At 38.9% G+C, this 17678-nt stretch overlaps 1 protein-coding gene across 1 annotated transcript; it reads right to left on the bottom strand.

The window, feature by feature from the left end:
• Nucleotides 1-16296: 16296 nt before the first annotated feature.
• Nucleotides 16297-17103, bottom strand: cmlc1 (cardiac myosin light chain-1). Its single transcript, XM_055920569.1, has one exon. It carries the CDS (start codon nt 17025-17027, stop codon nt 16431-16433), a length of 597 nt encoding a protein of 198 aa, XP_055776544.1. The 5' UTR covers nt 17028-17103; the 3' UTR covers nt 16297-16430.
• Between the last annotated feature and the right edge of the window lie 575 nt (nt 17104-17678).

The raw sequence follows: 17678 nt of genomic DNA, 5'->3' as shown, positions 1-17678 counted from the left end.
GTAGAGAACACACTATTTTGTGTGACTCAAAATTGGTTAAAATTCTACAAAGATTGAGAAAAAGGACCTTGCGCATTTCAGGTAAAATAACAACCCAATGTTTATATCCCAGGACAAATTAGCTAGCAACAGCAAGCTAGCTAGCTAAATGTCCATGAATGTTTCATGTGTTTTGACCTGTCCTCAAATTAATTTAGCGTATAGATGCCCCCTATCAGACTCTATTTCCGTTTTTTTTTAATGGAAAATAAACCATATATATGTGTTTCTGTTAAAGCGAAATTACATGATGGATTCACATGTCCATGAGGGTTATAACAAAGTATGTATAATCTGTGTATGATCTACTTTACCCAATTTTTTGGGGGGGGGATCAAAAGTCCGAACAAGGGCGTCGTCCGGTGAAAACAAGTTCTCGGATGCGGTTTCCACTTAAAGGTCACATGATCAACGCCTTGGCGAACACTCTGGTTGCAGTCCAAATACTTAAAAGACACACCCAATCCCCTCAGCCCTCAAATTAGGTGGACACTTCTGATGACGTAAAATTATGTCTGATGAGTTTACACTTGCAGAGCAAGGGGCAAGGGAGGAAGGAATTAGTTTTAAATGGACCACCCGTGGCCAGAAATTCATCACTCGTTCATCCCTCGATGATTGTGTTTTCAGCCACCTGTAGCTTATGGGTGCTTTATATGCGCTACAGTTAATTATGAGTGCATGTCTACTTATTAAATATATATTTATTAATATACGCCTACTGTATGATAGATAGCAAATGAATTAGCTAACTAACATTAGCCTGCCTAGCTGGAACTTTTGAAGAAGGAAAATGTTTTATTTCTAAAAGATAACCAAACAAATTTTTTTTTACTTTTTACGGGATGTGCAGTTGTCGGAAGTTTACATACACCTTAGCCAAATACATTTAAACTCATTTTTTTCACAAGTCCTGACATTTAATCCTAGTAAAAATTCCATGTTTTAGGATCACCACTTTATTTTAAGAATGTGAAATGTCAGAATAATAGTAGAGAGAATGGTTTATTTCAGCTTTTATTTCTTTCATCACATTCCCAGTGGGTCAGAAGTTTACATACACTCAGTTAGTACTTGGTAGCATTGCCTTTAAATTGTTTAACTCAATTAGTATTTGGAGCATTGCCTGGTGCAAGCATTCCTCTCGACAACTCGACAACTCGACAACATCCGGGGAAATTGCAAAGCGCCAAATTCAAAATACAGAAATAGTCATAATAAACATTCATAAAAAATACAAGTGTTATACATCGGCTTAAAGATGAACTTCTTGTTAATCCAGCCACTTTGTCATATTTGAAAAAGGCTTTACGGTGAAAGCATCCCATGCGATTATCTGAGGACAGCGCCCCGCTTACAAAAGCATACAAATTTTACGACCAAGTAACGGAATTACAAATGTCAGAAATAGCGCTAAAATTAATCACTTACCTTTGAAAAATCTTTATATGGTTGAAGTCACAAGAGTCCCAGCTACACAATAAATGTTTGTTTTGTTCAATAAAGTCCCTCTTTATTGAACAAAAACTCAGTTTTGTAGACGTGTTTTGTTCAGTAATGCACTGGCTCAAAGGCGGTCAAAACATGCAGACGAATACATCCTAATAATACCGATAAAGTTCAATGAAACATGTCAAACGATGTTTATAATTAATCCTCAGGTTGTCAATTGTCTAAATAATCGATAATGTTTAAACCGGACAATAGCGTATTCAATAGAAAGGAAAAACAACGAAGGGTGCGCACTCGGTCACGTGCGCAATCCAGCACTGCATGATTCTACAGTCCACTGACAGAAAGGTCTCATTCTTCTGAAAACACAAGCCTGAAACAATGTCTAACGACTGTTGACATCTAGTGAAGCCATAGGAACTGAAATCTGCGTCCTAACCCATTAGATACTCTATAGGCATTCAATTGAAAACTACCCATATCAAAAAAATCCCACTTCCTGGATGGATTTTCCTCAGGTTTTCGCCTGCCATATTAGTTATGTTATAATCACAGACATTATTATTATTTCAAACTTTAGAGTGTTTTCTATCCAAATCTACCAATTATATGCATATCCTAGTTTCTGGGCCTGAGTAACAGGCAGTTTACTTTGGGCACTCTTCTCATCCAGAAGTCGAAATACTGCCCCCAAGCCATAAGAAGTTAAAGGCACAGTCAAATTACTGTATGTAAACTTCTGACCCACTGGAATTGTGATACAGTGAATTATAAGTGAAATAATCTGTCTGTAAACAATTGTTAGAAAATTTACTTGTTTAATGCACAAAGTAGATGTCCTAACTGACTTGTCAAAACTATAGTTTGTTAACAAGAAATGTGTGGAGTGGTTAAGAAACGAGTTTTAATGACTCCAACCTAACAAGGAACCCAAACCGGCTGCGCGTGTGCACCATCGTGTGCCATCGTGCATAAATTAATTTTGTCCCCCTACACCAAACACGATCACGACACGCAGGTTAAAATATCAAAACAAACTCTGAACCAATGACATTAATTTGGGGATAGGTCGAAAAGCATTAAACATGTATGGCAATTTAGCTAGTTAGCTTGCACTTGCTAGCTAATTTGTCCTATTTAGCTAGCTTGCTGTTGCTAGCTAATTTGTCCTGGGATATAAACATTGAGTTGTTATTTTACCTGAAATGCACAAGGACCTCTACTCCGACAATTAATCCACACATAAAACGGCCAACCGAATCATTTCTAGTCATCTCTCCTCCTTCCAGGCTTTTTCATCTTTGAACTTATATGGTGATCGCATCTAAACTTTCATAGTAGTACCACAACTTTCAATCACCTACGTGTGTATAACCAATGAGGAGATGGCACGTGGGTACCTGCTTCTATAAACCAATGAGGAGATGGGAGAGGCAGGACTTGCAGCGCGATCTGCGTCAGAAATAGGAATGACTTCTATTTTAGCCCTTGGCATCGCAGACGCTCGTTGGCGCGTGCAATAATTGAATAACATGGATTTCTACATTTATTTTGCGACGCTCACGCACGCGACGTGTCCGGTCTGGTCAGCATGTAAGTGTGTGTAAACTTCCGACTTCAACTGTATTTGTGCCGTCATGTGCATTAGTAGCTCAATTTCTAACTTATTTGCATTCGTTTTTACTTACAGCTGTATTTTGACTTCTCCATTGATGTTGTTTTTAAGTTTTCGCACACTTTTCTTAGTGGATGTACAATCGTTCCAAATTGAATCATGGGGAGTTTCAGGCGACGTAGTTAACATACTGTAATTGTACACTCGCAAAACCGACTAAAAACGAGGCTGAGGGGCTTACGTTGCAAACCTTCCTTGGTTGGCTAATCATTTGGACCGCCCTCCATGATGGTGACAGGGATTCCCCCAAGGGCATAAGGTGAGGGCAAGTTGATGATGGTGTGTCTTTTAAGTGTTTGGACCACAGCCTATGACTTTACTTTGTCTAATTCTATTGATCAACAATGTAAGTATCGAAGCCTGCCACTTCATGGCACTCAACCCTCATTATTTAAAGAATGTTGCCACCCTGTGGATATTTATTTGTGCACTATTCTCAAGAACAAGACAACAAAAGCATAACAAGCAAATCTCTTGGTATTTGCTCCCTAAAAGCCTTGATTTATATTTAAACCATATTTGATTGGTATTAATTCATTGTAATAGTATCAATAATCAAAATGATAGTAATTAGGAAAATAATCATTCTAACCTGTCTTTTGTTTTTATTTCAGTTTGCATTTGCGTCAAACAAACATTCAATTCAACAAGGGGCATTTTATTGTTGCTTGTTCTATGGGACTTATTATAATTTTCCCAGAGAATGTCGCCACCCTGTGGAAATTTATTTGAACACTATTCTCAGGAACAGGACAAGAATAGCATATAAACAAGCAAATTGTCACGCCCTGGCCTTAGTATTCTTTGTTTTCGTAATTATTTTAGTTAGGTCAGGGTGTGACATGGGGAATGTATGTGTTTTTTGTAGTGTCTAGGATGGTTGTAAGGTTTAGGGGGTTTATTAGAGTAGTTGGGTTTATGTTTAGTATAGTAGTCTAGCTGTGTCTATGGTTGAGTGTAGGTATCTAGGAAAGTCTATGGTTGCCTGAATTGGGTCTCAATTAGAGACAGCTGGTTATTGTTGTCTCTGATTGGGAGCCATATTTAAGGCAACCATAGGCTTTAGCTTTTGTGGGGAATTGTCTATGTCGTAGTGTTTTGTGTCAGCACTGATGTTTGTATAGCTTCACGGTTGTCTGTTCTGTTTGTTGTTTTGTTTTTTCCTTCTTTAAAATAAAAGAAGATGTACTTTCCACGCGCTGCGCCTTGGTCCTCTCTCAGTCCCGTTGATGATCGTGACACATCTGGTAGAAGTTGCTTCCTAAAATCCTTGATTATATTTAAACCATCTTTGAATATTAGTAATTCATTGCAATAGTAATAGTATAAACATAAAAAATTATAGTAATTATGAAAATAATAATTCTAACCTGTCTTTTGCTGTTTTTTCAGTTTGCATTAGCATTAAACAAACATTCTACAAGGGGCATTTTACTGTTGAGCATTTTCACTTGAACACACAGTGTTTTTTGTTCTTATGGCTATATAACTTTTATTAGAATAACACATAACTAAACCCTCCACATCCCACCCACCCTAGACTTTACAAAAAATTATTTGACCTGATTTGTTTTTCAAGAGCTACACCAAATTTTGTTACGTTACAGCCTCATTCTAAAATGGATATAAAAAAAATCATCAATCTACACACAATACCCCATAATCATCAAGCAAAAACATTTTTTTTTTTTTTTTGCAAATGTATTAAAAATAAAAAATGTATTTACATTTATTCAGACCCTTTACTCAGTACTTTGTTGAAGCACCTTTGCCAGTGATTACAGTCTTGAGTCTTCTTGGGTATGACGCTACAAGCTACACCTGTATTTGGGGAGTTTCTCCCATTCTTCTCTGCAGATCCTCTCAAGCTCTGTCAGGTTGGAAGGGGAGTGTCGCTGCACAGCTATTTTCTCTCCCAAGACGTTCGATTGGGCACAAGTCCAGGCTCTGGCTGGGCCACTCAAGGACATTCAGAGACTTGTCCCGAATCCACTCTAGTGTTGTCTTGGCTGTGTGCTTAGGGTTGTTGTTGTTGACTCAACTCCAGCCACTTTAAAAATGGGAATTGATGGAAATTATGTAAAAATGTACCACCAGCCACTTTAAACAATGCCACCTAATATAATGTTTACATACCCTACATTACACATCTCTTATGTATATGTATATACTGTACTCTATATCATCTACTGCATCTTGCCATCTTATGTAATACATGGACCACTAGCCACTTTAAACTATGCCACTTTATGTTTACATACCCTACAGTACTCATCTCATAGGTATATACCGTACTCTATACCATGTACTGCACCATTGCCTATGCCGTTCTGTACCATCACTCATTCATATATCTCTATGTACATATTCTTTATCCCTTTACACTTGCGTGTATAAGGTAGTAGTTGCGGAATTGTTAGGTTAGATTACTTGTTGTTATTACTGCATTGTCGGAACTAGAAGCACAAGCATTTTGCTACTCTCGCATTAACATCTGCTAACCATGTGTATGTGACTAATAAAATTTGATTTTTTTTTTTTTTTTTTCTGTTGGAAGGTGAACCTTCACCCCAGTCTGATGTCCTGAGTGCTGTGGAGCAGGTTTTCCTCAAGGATCTCTCTGTACTTTGCTCCGTTCATCTTTCCCTCGATCCCGACCAGTCTCCCAGTCCCCTGCCGCTGAAAAACATCTCGCTGAAAAACAACATCATATGGATGGTGCCAGGTTTCCTCCAGAAGTAATGCTTGGCATTCATGCCAAAAAGTTTTATCTTGGCTTCATCAGACCAGAGAATCTTGTTTCTCATGGTCTGAGAGTCCTTTAGGTGCCTTTTGGCAAACTCCAAGTGGGCTGTCATGTGAGTTTTACTGAGGAGTTTCTTCCGCTTAGCCACTCTACCATAAAGGCCTGATTGGTGGAGTGCTGCAGAGATGGTTGTCCTTCTGGAAGGTTCTCCCATCTCCACAGAGGAACTCTGGATCTCTGTCAGTTTGACCATCAGGTTATTGGTTTCCTTCCTGACCAATGCCCTTCTCCCCCGATTTCTTAGTTTGGCCGGACGGCCAGCTCTAGGAAGAATCTTGATAGTTTCAAACTTCTTCCAGTTAAGAATGATGGAGGCCACTGCGTTCTTGGGGACCTTAAATGCTGCAGAAATGTTTTTGTACCCTTCCACAGCTCTGTGCCTCGACACAATCCTGTCTTAGAGCTCTCCAGACAATTCCTTCGACCTCATGGCTTGGTTTTTGCTCTGACATGCACTGTCAACTGTGAGACCTTATATCGACAGGTGTGTTCCTTTCCAAATCATGTCCAATCAATTTAATTTACCACAGGTGGACTACAATCAAGTTTTAGAAACATCTAAAGGATGATCAATGGATGATACACCTGAGCTCAATTTGGAGTCTCATATTAAAGGGTCTGAATAATTTTGTAAATAACTAAGCAGTGGTGGAAAAAAGTACCCATTTGTCATACTTGAGTAAAAGTAAAGATACCTTAATAGAAAATGACTCAAGTAAAAGTGAAAGTCGCTCAGTACAAGTCCAAAAGTATTTGGTTTTAAATCTACTTAAGTACCAAAAATAAATGTAATTTCTAAAATATACTTAAGTGTCAAAAGTAAAATTCCTTATAACAATCAAACTGTAAGGCATCATTTTTCTTGTTTTTTAAATTATGGATAGCTAGGGGCACGCTCCAACACTCAGACATAATTTACAAATGAGGCAAGTGTTTTGTGAGTCCACCAGATCAGAGGCCCTAGGGATGACCAGGGATGTTCTCTTGACAAGTGTGTGAATTAGAACATTTTCCTGTCCTGCTAAGCATTCAAAGTGTAACGAGTGCTTTTGGGTGTCAGGGATAATGTATGGAGTAAAAGGTACATCATTTTCTTTAGGAATGTAGTGAAGTAAAAGTAAAAGTAGTCAAAAATATAAATATTAAAGTAAAGTACAGATAACCCAAAAAACGACTTAGGTAGTACTTTTAAATATTTTTAGTTAAGTACATTACACCTCTGTAAATAAGATATTTCAGTTTATTATTTTTAATACATTTAAAAAAAAAAAAAAAACTGTTTTCACTTTGTCATTATGGGGTATTGTGTGTAGATTGGTAAAGAAAATGTTTTTTTTTCATTCCTATTAGAATAAGGCTGTAACGTAACAAAATGTGGAAAAGGGGAAGGGGTCTGGACACTTTCTGAATCAATTATTGCAACCCTTGATAAAGATGTTAAAAAAAGACTATAAAATAAATAATACAAATACTGAGCTATATTGTATGCTATTTTTTGGGGGGGGGGGTATTATATTATTTTATACTAAACAATTGCTCAGAGAAATATATTTTGTTTAACAAGTAATAAAAACAGATCTAAAAAGATAGAGGTAAAAATGATTGGCACACCTGTTTTCGCTGCTCTATCACTGTCCACTTGCGAGGATAACAACACTGAGCCATTCTAAAGTGGTTTATGACATTGGAGAACATGTTGGGAGGGATCATAGACCATTCCTCCATACAGAATCTTTCCAGATCCTCAATATAATTTGTCTGCTCTTGTGGACTGCCCTCTTCTACATTCAAACCACAAGTTTTCAATGGGGTTCAAGTCCAGAGACTGAGATGGCCATTGGACAATGTTGATTTTGTGGTCATATTAACCATTTCTTTGTGGTCTTTTGAAAAGAATGGCAATAAACACTCTCTCTCCTTTACTCAATGTGACCTCATCTCTCCGAAAAAAATTTATCCGTCCATCTTTCTCAATTCTCCGAAAGCAAAATCAGTCACTGTAAGTTCCTTGACAGGATCTCCTTTCCCGTCCAATAGGAAGGAGCTCTTTGAAAACTTCCAGAAGAAGTATGAGGAAGAGGGGAATGCACAGGATCAGGATTTGCCATTGGCGTCATGTGCTAAACTCGATGCTGTGGATACAGGCTTCACTATAGAGGTGATGTGCAACCCAGTTATTTTCAACGTACAGAAAGATCAATGATCACAAGGCCTGTTACCTTTAAGCAATAACGACGAGACCAAGCCCCAGTGAACCAGTACAGGGACTGAGGAGCGTTTGTTTTCCCGTGCTCGCAGTACCATAATAGAACCTAAGAAAGCTGAACAAACTACAGTATGAAGACCAAGACATTTGTCCACAACACAGGCAACAGTGACACGTAAGTGTCAGTATCGTGTGTGATAAGGGGTCTGAATAGGCACTGTACATACACAATCCATGTGTCAATTGTCTCAAGGCTTAAAAATCTTTCTTTAACCTGTCTCCTCCTCGTCATCTACACTGATTGAAGTGGATTTAACAAGTGATATTAATAAGGTATCATAGCTTTCACCTGGATTCACCTGGTCAGTCTATGTCATGGAAAGAGCAGGTCTACATAATGTTTTGTACACTCAGTGTATGTTCTCTACACACACACTGACCAGTCTCCTGAGAACAACTGCAGTGAGAGAGAATACAAATAAAAAGTTCAAAAGTTTCAACATCTTAGTATTGCATTCACGGTAGCAGCCCATTTTAAAACTGTTGCTGTATCAAAAGAGGCAACTATAGATAATAATTTAGTAAAATAAGTTTTAACATTCTATGTGGTACTGAGCTGAGCTGTACCAATCCATGCCACTCGTCAGTCAGTATGGCTCACTATTGAACAGCCTGCTGTAATTATTTTGCCCAACCCTCATCATGGAGAGCTATCCTCCTCAAGGTTTTCACCTCATTCCTTACCTAACCTACTTGTACACATTCAGTACAGAACGATCCACTGTATACAACCATCTTTTTAACCAATAAAAAAGCAGTTGGTAAAAGTCAATAACGTTATCCTCTCTACGTGACAAATGTCCTAATTACAATGCCTCCATGCAGAGTCAAAGCTGTATTAGAGGAACTCTCAGTACCACTAATGATTAATTTATAGGGGTGATTGATAGAAGTCATGGTTACCTGCAGGAAGTCCCCAGTGTGCTGTGCATAGAGAAGAGCCAGGTACTTGGAACAGAGTGGACTCCTGTAGCTCCTATCTCTGTCAGCTAAGCAGAGAACAACTTCCCCACCACATAAATCAAACTAAATCAAATCAAATGTTATTGGTCACATACACATTTAGCAGATCTTATTGTGCGTGTAACAAAATGCTTGTGTTCCTAGCTCCAACAGTGCAGTAGTTCACAACAATACACACAAATCTCAAAGTAAAATAATTAAGAAATATAAATATTAGGACGAGTAATGTCGGAGTGGCATTGACTAGAATACAGTAGACTACAGTATATACTGTACATATGAAATTAGTAAATCTGTATGTAAACACTATTAAATTGACCAGTGTTTCATTATTAAAGTGACCAGTGATTCCATGTCTATGTACATAGAGCTGCAGCCTCTAAGGGTTGAGTAACCAGGAGGTAGCTGGCTAGTGACAGTGACTAAGTTCAGGAGAGGGTACTGGGTGGAGGTCGGCTAGTGATGGCTATTTTACAGTCTGATGACCTTGAGATAAAAGCTGTTTTTCAGTCTTTCGGGTCCCAGCTTTGATGCACCTGTACTGACCTTGCCTTCTGGATGATAGGCCGTGGCTCGGTGGTTGATGTCCTTGATGATCTTTTTGGCCTTCCTGTGACATCGGGTGTTATAGGTGTCCAGGAAAGTGGGCCTGCATGGAAAGAGGGATGGAGAGAGAGAGAGCGAGAGAGAGATGGTTAGAGGTCATTCTCTTTTATTGTAACTGCACAAAAACTGCCAGAGTAAAAGTAATCAATTCTGTATTTCAAAAAGACTGTCTCTAGTAATTAGTTAGCGGTGTACAATATTCACTATTTAGTTCAGAGTTTGAGCTCTCTTGGCTCCCCCTCACCCCATCTCAATCAAGGGCCTCTTCCCCACTGAGGGCCTTCCCTGTCTGTTCTCAATCTCACCTGCCTCTCCCTTCTCCGCAACTCCCTCCCAGTCATGCGGGTTTTCCAAATCCTCCTCCTCTACTAACCCCTCATTAACTTAGTTAGCTAGCTACAATACTCTTGGCTAAACCAGAGATATTGGTAACGTTTATATGTGGTTAAACATTAGCCAACGTTAGCTAACTAGCTAGTTAGGTTCCAAGCTAGCTGCTAGCTGACGCTAACTTAGCTTGCCTAATCAATAGCTTGCTTTAATAACAGAAGACTAAATAATAACCAACTTCAATTTCAATATTGAAATCATAGTTGATTAGTTGGTGTCGGGAATAATGATTTGCTCAAAGAGTGGAACATGCTGAGCCCAAGGATAAGGCAAATGACTTCTAAATTTAAAGGTTTAATTGACAAACAATTGACAGACATACGCATAATGAAAACCAACACTTTCCTCTGAGAGGTTTGTAGTAATCTGCTCATCGTTATCTCTGTTCGCTGACCAGCTGCCTCCCTGGTCAACACATTAGTCAACTTGCAAGGCCAGTGTGAACCATGGAGTAGTCTCTAACACTTTAAAGTGCTTAGCTGAATTACAGCCATTGGCCTTAGCCCCAGGAATGTCACTTAGGGCATTAAATGCTGTTTTATGGTGACCCCACTTGCTGTTTTATGGTGACCACTATCCTCCACCTAATAAAGCATTTATAATGGATTAGTAAATAGTGTAGTCATAATTTATGAATCATTACTCCCACATTTGTAAACGTTAGTAACCTAGTTATTCACAAATGTATAAACAACAAGTATTTAATAATCATTCATAAATAAATTCATGACATTTTTAATATAGGTCCTTATAAACCATTTATGAATCATTAGTTATGTCACGTTCTGACCTTAGTTTCTTTTTTATGTCTTTGTGTTAGGTTGGTCAGGGCGTGAGTTGGGGTGGGCAGTCTATGTTCTTTTTTCTAGGTTGTTTCTTTTCTATGTGTTTGGCCTGGTGTGGTTCCCAATCAGAGGCAGCTGTTTATCATTGACTCTGAATGAGAACCATATTTATATAGCCTGTTTTCCATTGTGTGTTGTGGGTTTTGGTTGTTTCCTGTTTAGTGTTTTGTTTCACCTTTCAGGACTGTTCTTTTGTCGTTTTTGTTGTTAGTCAAGTGTTGTTAAGTGTTTTCGTATTTTATTTAAAAAAATATGGCCACTTACCACGCTGCACCTTGGTCCTCCTCTCCTTCTCCAGACGACAATCGTTACAAGTTAAATATTTTTGCGTGGCCTCATCTAACGTGTGGGCTATTTATACTTTATAAATACTTTATAAGTGTTTTGAGTGACCAGTGTAATTTCTCACAAACAGATGGACATGCAATTGGCAGACAACATGACACCTAGAAGACATCATTAAACAATAAGCACATTATACAGAGGATGTTTAAAGGTCCAATGCAGCTGTTTTTATCTCAATATGAAATCATTTCAGGGTAACCTTACTGTGATTGTTTTCAATTAAAATGGCCAAAAGAAACAAAAATTGCTTCTTAGCAAAGGGTAATTTCTCAAATAAGAATTTAGCTAGGACTGTCTGTCAGTGGTCTGAGTGGGGAATGGAAAACTGAAAATTAGCTGTTATTGGCAGAGGTTTGAAACTCTCTTTCTTATCTGTCCATTTACTAATTTACCGCATGGTGATGTAACTATGGAAGGCCAAAACTCCATCCCACCAAAACAGGCAGAAAGTTTTCAAACAGCTCTTACACTGAGGGCATTATCATAATTTTCACAATTTCACAGTATTATTCCAACTTTATAGTGTGGAAATATACAATAAGATCCAAAAGTATTGGGACAATGACACTTTTTTTTGTTTTGCTCTGTACTCCAGCACTTTGTATGATACTATTTGTGTGACTATGAGGTTAAGGTGCAGACTGTCAGCTTTAATTTGAGGATATTTCCATCCATATCGGGTGAACTGTCTGGAAATTACAGCACTTTTTGTACACAGTCCCCTCATTTTAGAGAATCAAAAGTAACTTACAATTTTGTCTATCTATTAGGCTGCTTGAACCAGACCAATATCAGACTGTCTACGAGTTAATAATGGATGGTCAACAGTGTCGAAAGCCTTCAAGAGTTCTATGAAAAGGGCAGCACAATGCTGCCTTTTGTCCATGCTATTTACAATGTTATTTATCACCAAAGAAGCAGCAGATCTGCAGTGCCTTCAGAAAGTATTTATAGCTCTTGACATATTCCACATTTTGGTGTGCTACAGCCTGAATTCAAAATGTATTAAATCATTTTTCCCCCTCACCCATCTACACACAATACCCCATAATGAGAATGTATCGAAAATTAAATGCAGAAATATCAAATATACATACAGTACCAGTCAAAAGTTTGGACACACTTACTCATTCCAGGGGTTTTCTTTATTTTGACTATTTTATACATTGTATAATAATAATAACTATGAAATAAGACATATGGAATCATGTAGTGACCAAAAAAGTTTTAAACAAATCAAAATATATTTTATATTTGAGATTTTTCAAAGCCACCCTTTGCCTTGATGACAGCTTTGCACACTCTTGGCATTCTCTCAACCAGCATCATGAGGTAGTCACCTGGAATGCATTTCAATTAACAGGTGTACATTGTTAAAATGTCTTTCCTTCTTAATCCTTTTTAGCCAATCAGTTGTGTTGTGACAAGGTAGTGGTGGTATACAGAAGATAGCCCTATTTGGTAAAAGACCAAGTCCGTATAATGGCAAGAACAGCTCAAGAAAAGAGAAACGACAGTCCATCATTACACTAAGACATGGAGGTCACGGAAAATTTGTGCAGTCGCAAAAACCATCAAGCGCTATGATGAAACTGGCTCTCATGAGCACCGCCACAGGATAGAAAGACCCAGAGTTGACTCTGCTGCAGAGGATACATTCACTAGAGATAACTGCACCTCAGATTGCAGCCCAAATAAATGCTTCATGGAGTTCAAGTAAGACACATCTCAACATCAACTGTTCAGAGGAGACTGTGTGAATCAGGCCTTCATGGTGGAATTTTCTGCAAAGAAACCACTACTAAAGGACACCAATAATAAGAAAATACTTGTTTGGACCAAGAAACACGAGCAATGGGCATTTGACTGGTGGAAATCTGTCCTTTGGTCTGATGAGTCCAAATTTGAGATTTTTGGTTCCAACTGCCGTGTCTTTGTGAGACGCAGAGTAGGTCAACGAATAATCTCTGCATGTGTGGTTCTCTCCAAGAAGCATGGAGGAGGAGGTGTGATGGTGTGATGGTGCTTTGCTGGTGACACTGTCAGTGATTTATTTAGAATTCAAGGCACTCTTATCCAGCATGGCTACCACAGCATTTCTCATCCATATATTTATATTTACAGTGGGGCAAAAAAGTATTTAGTCAGCCACCAATTGTGCAAGTTCTCCCACTTAAAAAGATGAGAGAGGCCTGTAATTTTCATCATAGGTACACTTCAACTATGACAGACAAAATAACAAGTTCAAACAGGTGCCATTAATACAGGTAACGAGTGGAGGACAGAGGAGCCTCTCAAAGAAGTTACAGGTCTGTGAGAGCCAGAAATCTTGCTTGTTTGTAGGTGACCAAATACTTATTTTCCACCATAATTTGCAAATAAATTCATAAAAAATCCTACAATGTGATTTTCTGGATTTTTTTCTCTCATTTTTCTGTCATAGTTGAAGTGTACCTATGATGAAACTTACAGGCCTCTCTCATCTTTTTAAGTGGGAGAACTTGCACAATTGGTGGCTGACTAAATACTTTTTTGCCCCACTGTATATGTACATATTCTTAGTCATTCCTTTACACTTGTGTGTAAAAGGTAGTTGTTGTGAAATGGTTAGATTACTTGTTAGATATTACTGCACGGTCGAAACTAGAAGAACAAGCATTTCGCTACACTTGCATTAACATATGCTAACCATGTGTATGTGACCAATAAAATTGGATTTGATTTGATTCTGCAGCGATACGCTTTGCGGGACGATCATTTGTTTTTAAACAGGACAATGTCCCAAAACACACCTCCAGGCAGTGTAAGGTCTATTTGACCAAGGAGAGTAAAGGAGTGCTTCATCAGAAAAAAAATCTAACTGTAACCAGTGCCTGCAACCTGGATCAGGTTGTCAGTCAACCTACCAGGGTAATTACAAACAGCACAGGAATTAAATCAACAACTTGTATTGATCAACCTCCACAATCTCCCGACCTCAACCCAATTGAGATGATTTGGGATGAGTTGGACCGCAGAGTGAAGGAAAAGCAGCCAACAAGTGCTCAGCATATGTGGGAACTCCTTCAAGACTGTTGGAAAATCATTCCTTGTTAAGCTGGTTGAGAGAATGCCAAGAGTATGCAAAGCTGTTATCAAGGCAAAGGGTGACTACTCTGAAGAATCTAAAATGTTAAATACATTTTGATTTGTTTAACAGTTATTTGGTTACTACATGATTCCGTATGTGTTATTTCATAGTTTTGATGTCTTCACTATTATTCTACAATGTAGAGAATAGTAAAAATAAAGAAAAACCCTGGAATGGGTTGTTGTGTCCAAACTTTTGACTGGTACTGTAAGTATTCACACCCCTGAGTCAAAACATATTGGAATCGCCTTTGGCAGCAATTACAGCTGTGAGTCTTTATGGGTAAGTCTCTAAGAGATTTGCACACCTGGATTGTACAATATTTTTTAAATTCATCAAACTCTGTCAAGTTGGTTGTTGATCATTGCTAGAAAACCATTTTCAAGCTTTGTCGTCGATTTTCAAGCCGATTTAAGTCAAAACCATAACTAGGCCACTCAGGAACATTCAATGTCACAAGCAACTCCAGTGTATATTTGGCCTTGTGTTTTAGGTTATTGTCTTGCTGAAAGGAGAATGTGTCTCCAAGTGTCTGTTGGAAAGCAGACTGAACCAGGTTTTCCTCTAGGATTTTGGTTGTGCTTAGCTCTATTTTGTTTAATTTATACTAAAATAACTCCTTAGCCCTTGCCGATGAGAAGCATACCTTTAACACCACCACGCTTGAAAATATGCTTGAAAATATAAAGAGTGGTATATATTGTATTCAGGACATAAAGTTAATTTCGTTACCACATTTTTGGAATTTTACATTAGTGCACTATTGCAAGAATGCATGTTTAGGAATATTTTTATTCTGTACAGGCTTCCTTCTAACAATAGGTGCCCTTCTTTGCGAGGCATTGTTAAACCTCCCTGGTCTTTGTGGTTGAATCTGTGGTTGAAATGTATTGCTCGACTGAGGGACCTTACAGATAACTGTATGTGTGGGGTACAGAGATGTCAGTTAATAAACACTATTATTGCACACAGAGTCCATGCAACTTATTATGGGATATTTTAAGCAAACTTTACTCCTGAACTTATTTAGGCTTGCCATAACAAAGGGGTTGTATTCTTCTTGACTCAAGAAATTAAAAAAAACACAATTCCACTTTGACATTATGGGGTTTTGTGTTTAGGACCGTGACAAAAAAAAATCTAAACGTGATAAATGTTATATTCAGGCTCTAAATCAAGAACATGTGGAAAAAGTCAAGGGGTGTGAATACTTTCTGAAGGCACTGTATATTCAGAAACTGTGCCTGGGATTCAATGAATTTCAATCTGACACGCGCTGTACAGCGCTTGACATGAAAAGGTCATGAATGCAATCTCAGCGAACTTGGGGACCTTGGCTTCAGAAGGCACATTGTCGACAGCGCCCTACAACATGCCTCAGATTGAATCCTGGCCTATGATCTATTGTGACCTCTTCAAAAATATAGCAAATCCTAGACCTTGTTGTGACATGTGGGGTGTCAATCAGTCTGGAGCTCTGGAAAGCAGCTGGTGTGTGATCTGTCCCTGTAGGAAGCCTGTGATTTATTCACAAACCCAACTCTCACACTTACTAATTGATGTCATGTACTGTATTTATACAATGTCAGTTTTGTGTCTTATTTTGTTTTGAATCAGACACTAAATGGGTTTCAACAGCTTGTCTTTACCGGAGATACATTCTGACAGTATTTCTCAGCAATGACCGTATATCACCAAATATAGCCAACTTTGGAGGCTTGTATCTACTGCTGCTGTTGCTTTTTAAACAGTATTTCTCATAAAATGACTGAACACACCTAGAATGATGGGCATTTATTTAGTAATCAACATTGTTCAGCATACAGACAGAAAGAGCAATATATGTTCCATTCAGTCCTTTGAGCCAGGCAATGTTAAAGTAGAATTTGTAATGTGACTCAAGAAAGAGCAGCTCATGTAGAGAGGATGTGTTTGACAAATTCGGTATAATTGATGTGGCCACTTGAGTCCTCTTGTCCGATCATGAGTTGGTCCACTTCGCTCTCCATCAGCTTCTCCCCAAGGGTAGCCAAAACGTGCCTGAGCTCGGCCCCCATCACCGTGCCATTGCCCTCTTTGTCGAAGACTCTCAGACCCTCCACAAAGTCCTCAAAGGTCCCTGTCTCCTTGGTTCGGGAGATATGCTGCAGCATGGGCAGGAAAGTCTCAAAGTCCACCAGCTTGGAGTTCATCTCCTCAGCCTTGGGCTTGCCCAGCAGCTTCAGCACATCAGTGTTGGTGGGGTTATGACCCAAGGCCCGCATTAGGTCTCCGCACTGGGCGTACCTGATCTTCATCTCGCCCGTCGGTGTTTCATCGAACAAGGTGAACGCCTCCTTGAACTCCTCAATCTGGTCCAGCGTGAAATCTAGAACGATACTCTTGAGGTCCACCTCAGGCTCCTTGGGAGGCTCAGGTTCAGGGGCCTTTGCTGGCTCTGCCTTGGCCTCTGCTTTGGGCTCTGGTTTCTTAGGCTCTACTTTCTTGGGTTCCACTTTTTTCGGGGCCATGTTGCCAGTATACCTACTGCCACGTCAATGTGTGCGGATGTGAGAAGAGAGCGAGCGAGTGATACAGGGCACACTGTGCAAGCCTCTAGAGCTTTTATACTGTTCTTAGTGCATATGAGATAAGGGTTATCTAAACCAGTACACTGACGCCTATAAAAGGAATAAACTTTAAATAGAACCACTTACTGTTCACTTCACAATGGAACTTTTCCAGCAGCTGTCAAGATAGAGAGATTTATTAGTCCACACGAGACGGAAAATTTTCTTCTGCTTTTTATCCAACCCACTGATATACACACACACACACACACACACACACACACACACACACACACACACACACACACACACACACACACACACACACACACACACACACACACACACACACACACACACACACACACACACACACACACACACACATTAGGTTGGAGAGCCTGTCAAGCCTTCGACAATCCTACACATTGGGGTTCAATTAAGATTTTGGAGGTTGGCTCTACCTTAATTTCCAACTGCTCACTCAACATTGACTTCATTTTCAAAGGTACAGTGCATTTAAATGTAATCTCATAAACATTTTCATAAAACATTTCATACTAAAAGTATTTCCTTCATGGTCCTTCAAACCTGCTAGTGCAATTTTTTTCC

Source organism: Salvelinus fontinalis, chromosome 4 (assembly GCF_029448725.1).
Source record: "Salvelinus fontinalis isolate EN_2023a chromosome 4, ASM2944872v1, whole genome shotgun sequence".
Lineage (NCBI taxonomy): Eukaryota > Metazoa > Chordata > Actinopteri > Salmoniformes > Salmonidae > Salvelinus > Salvelinus fontinalis.
The sequence above is the reverse complement of the archived record's forward strand: the minus strand, read 5'-3'. Positions and strand labels throughout refer to the sequence as shown.

Bases quoted from the DNA above. Each gene is read 5' to 3' on its own strand.
- cmlc1 (XM_055920569.1), bottom strand. From the start codon at position 17,027: ATGGCCCCGAAAAAAGTGGAACCCAAGAAAGTAGAGCCTAAGAAACCA.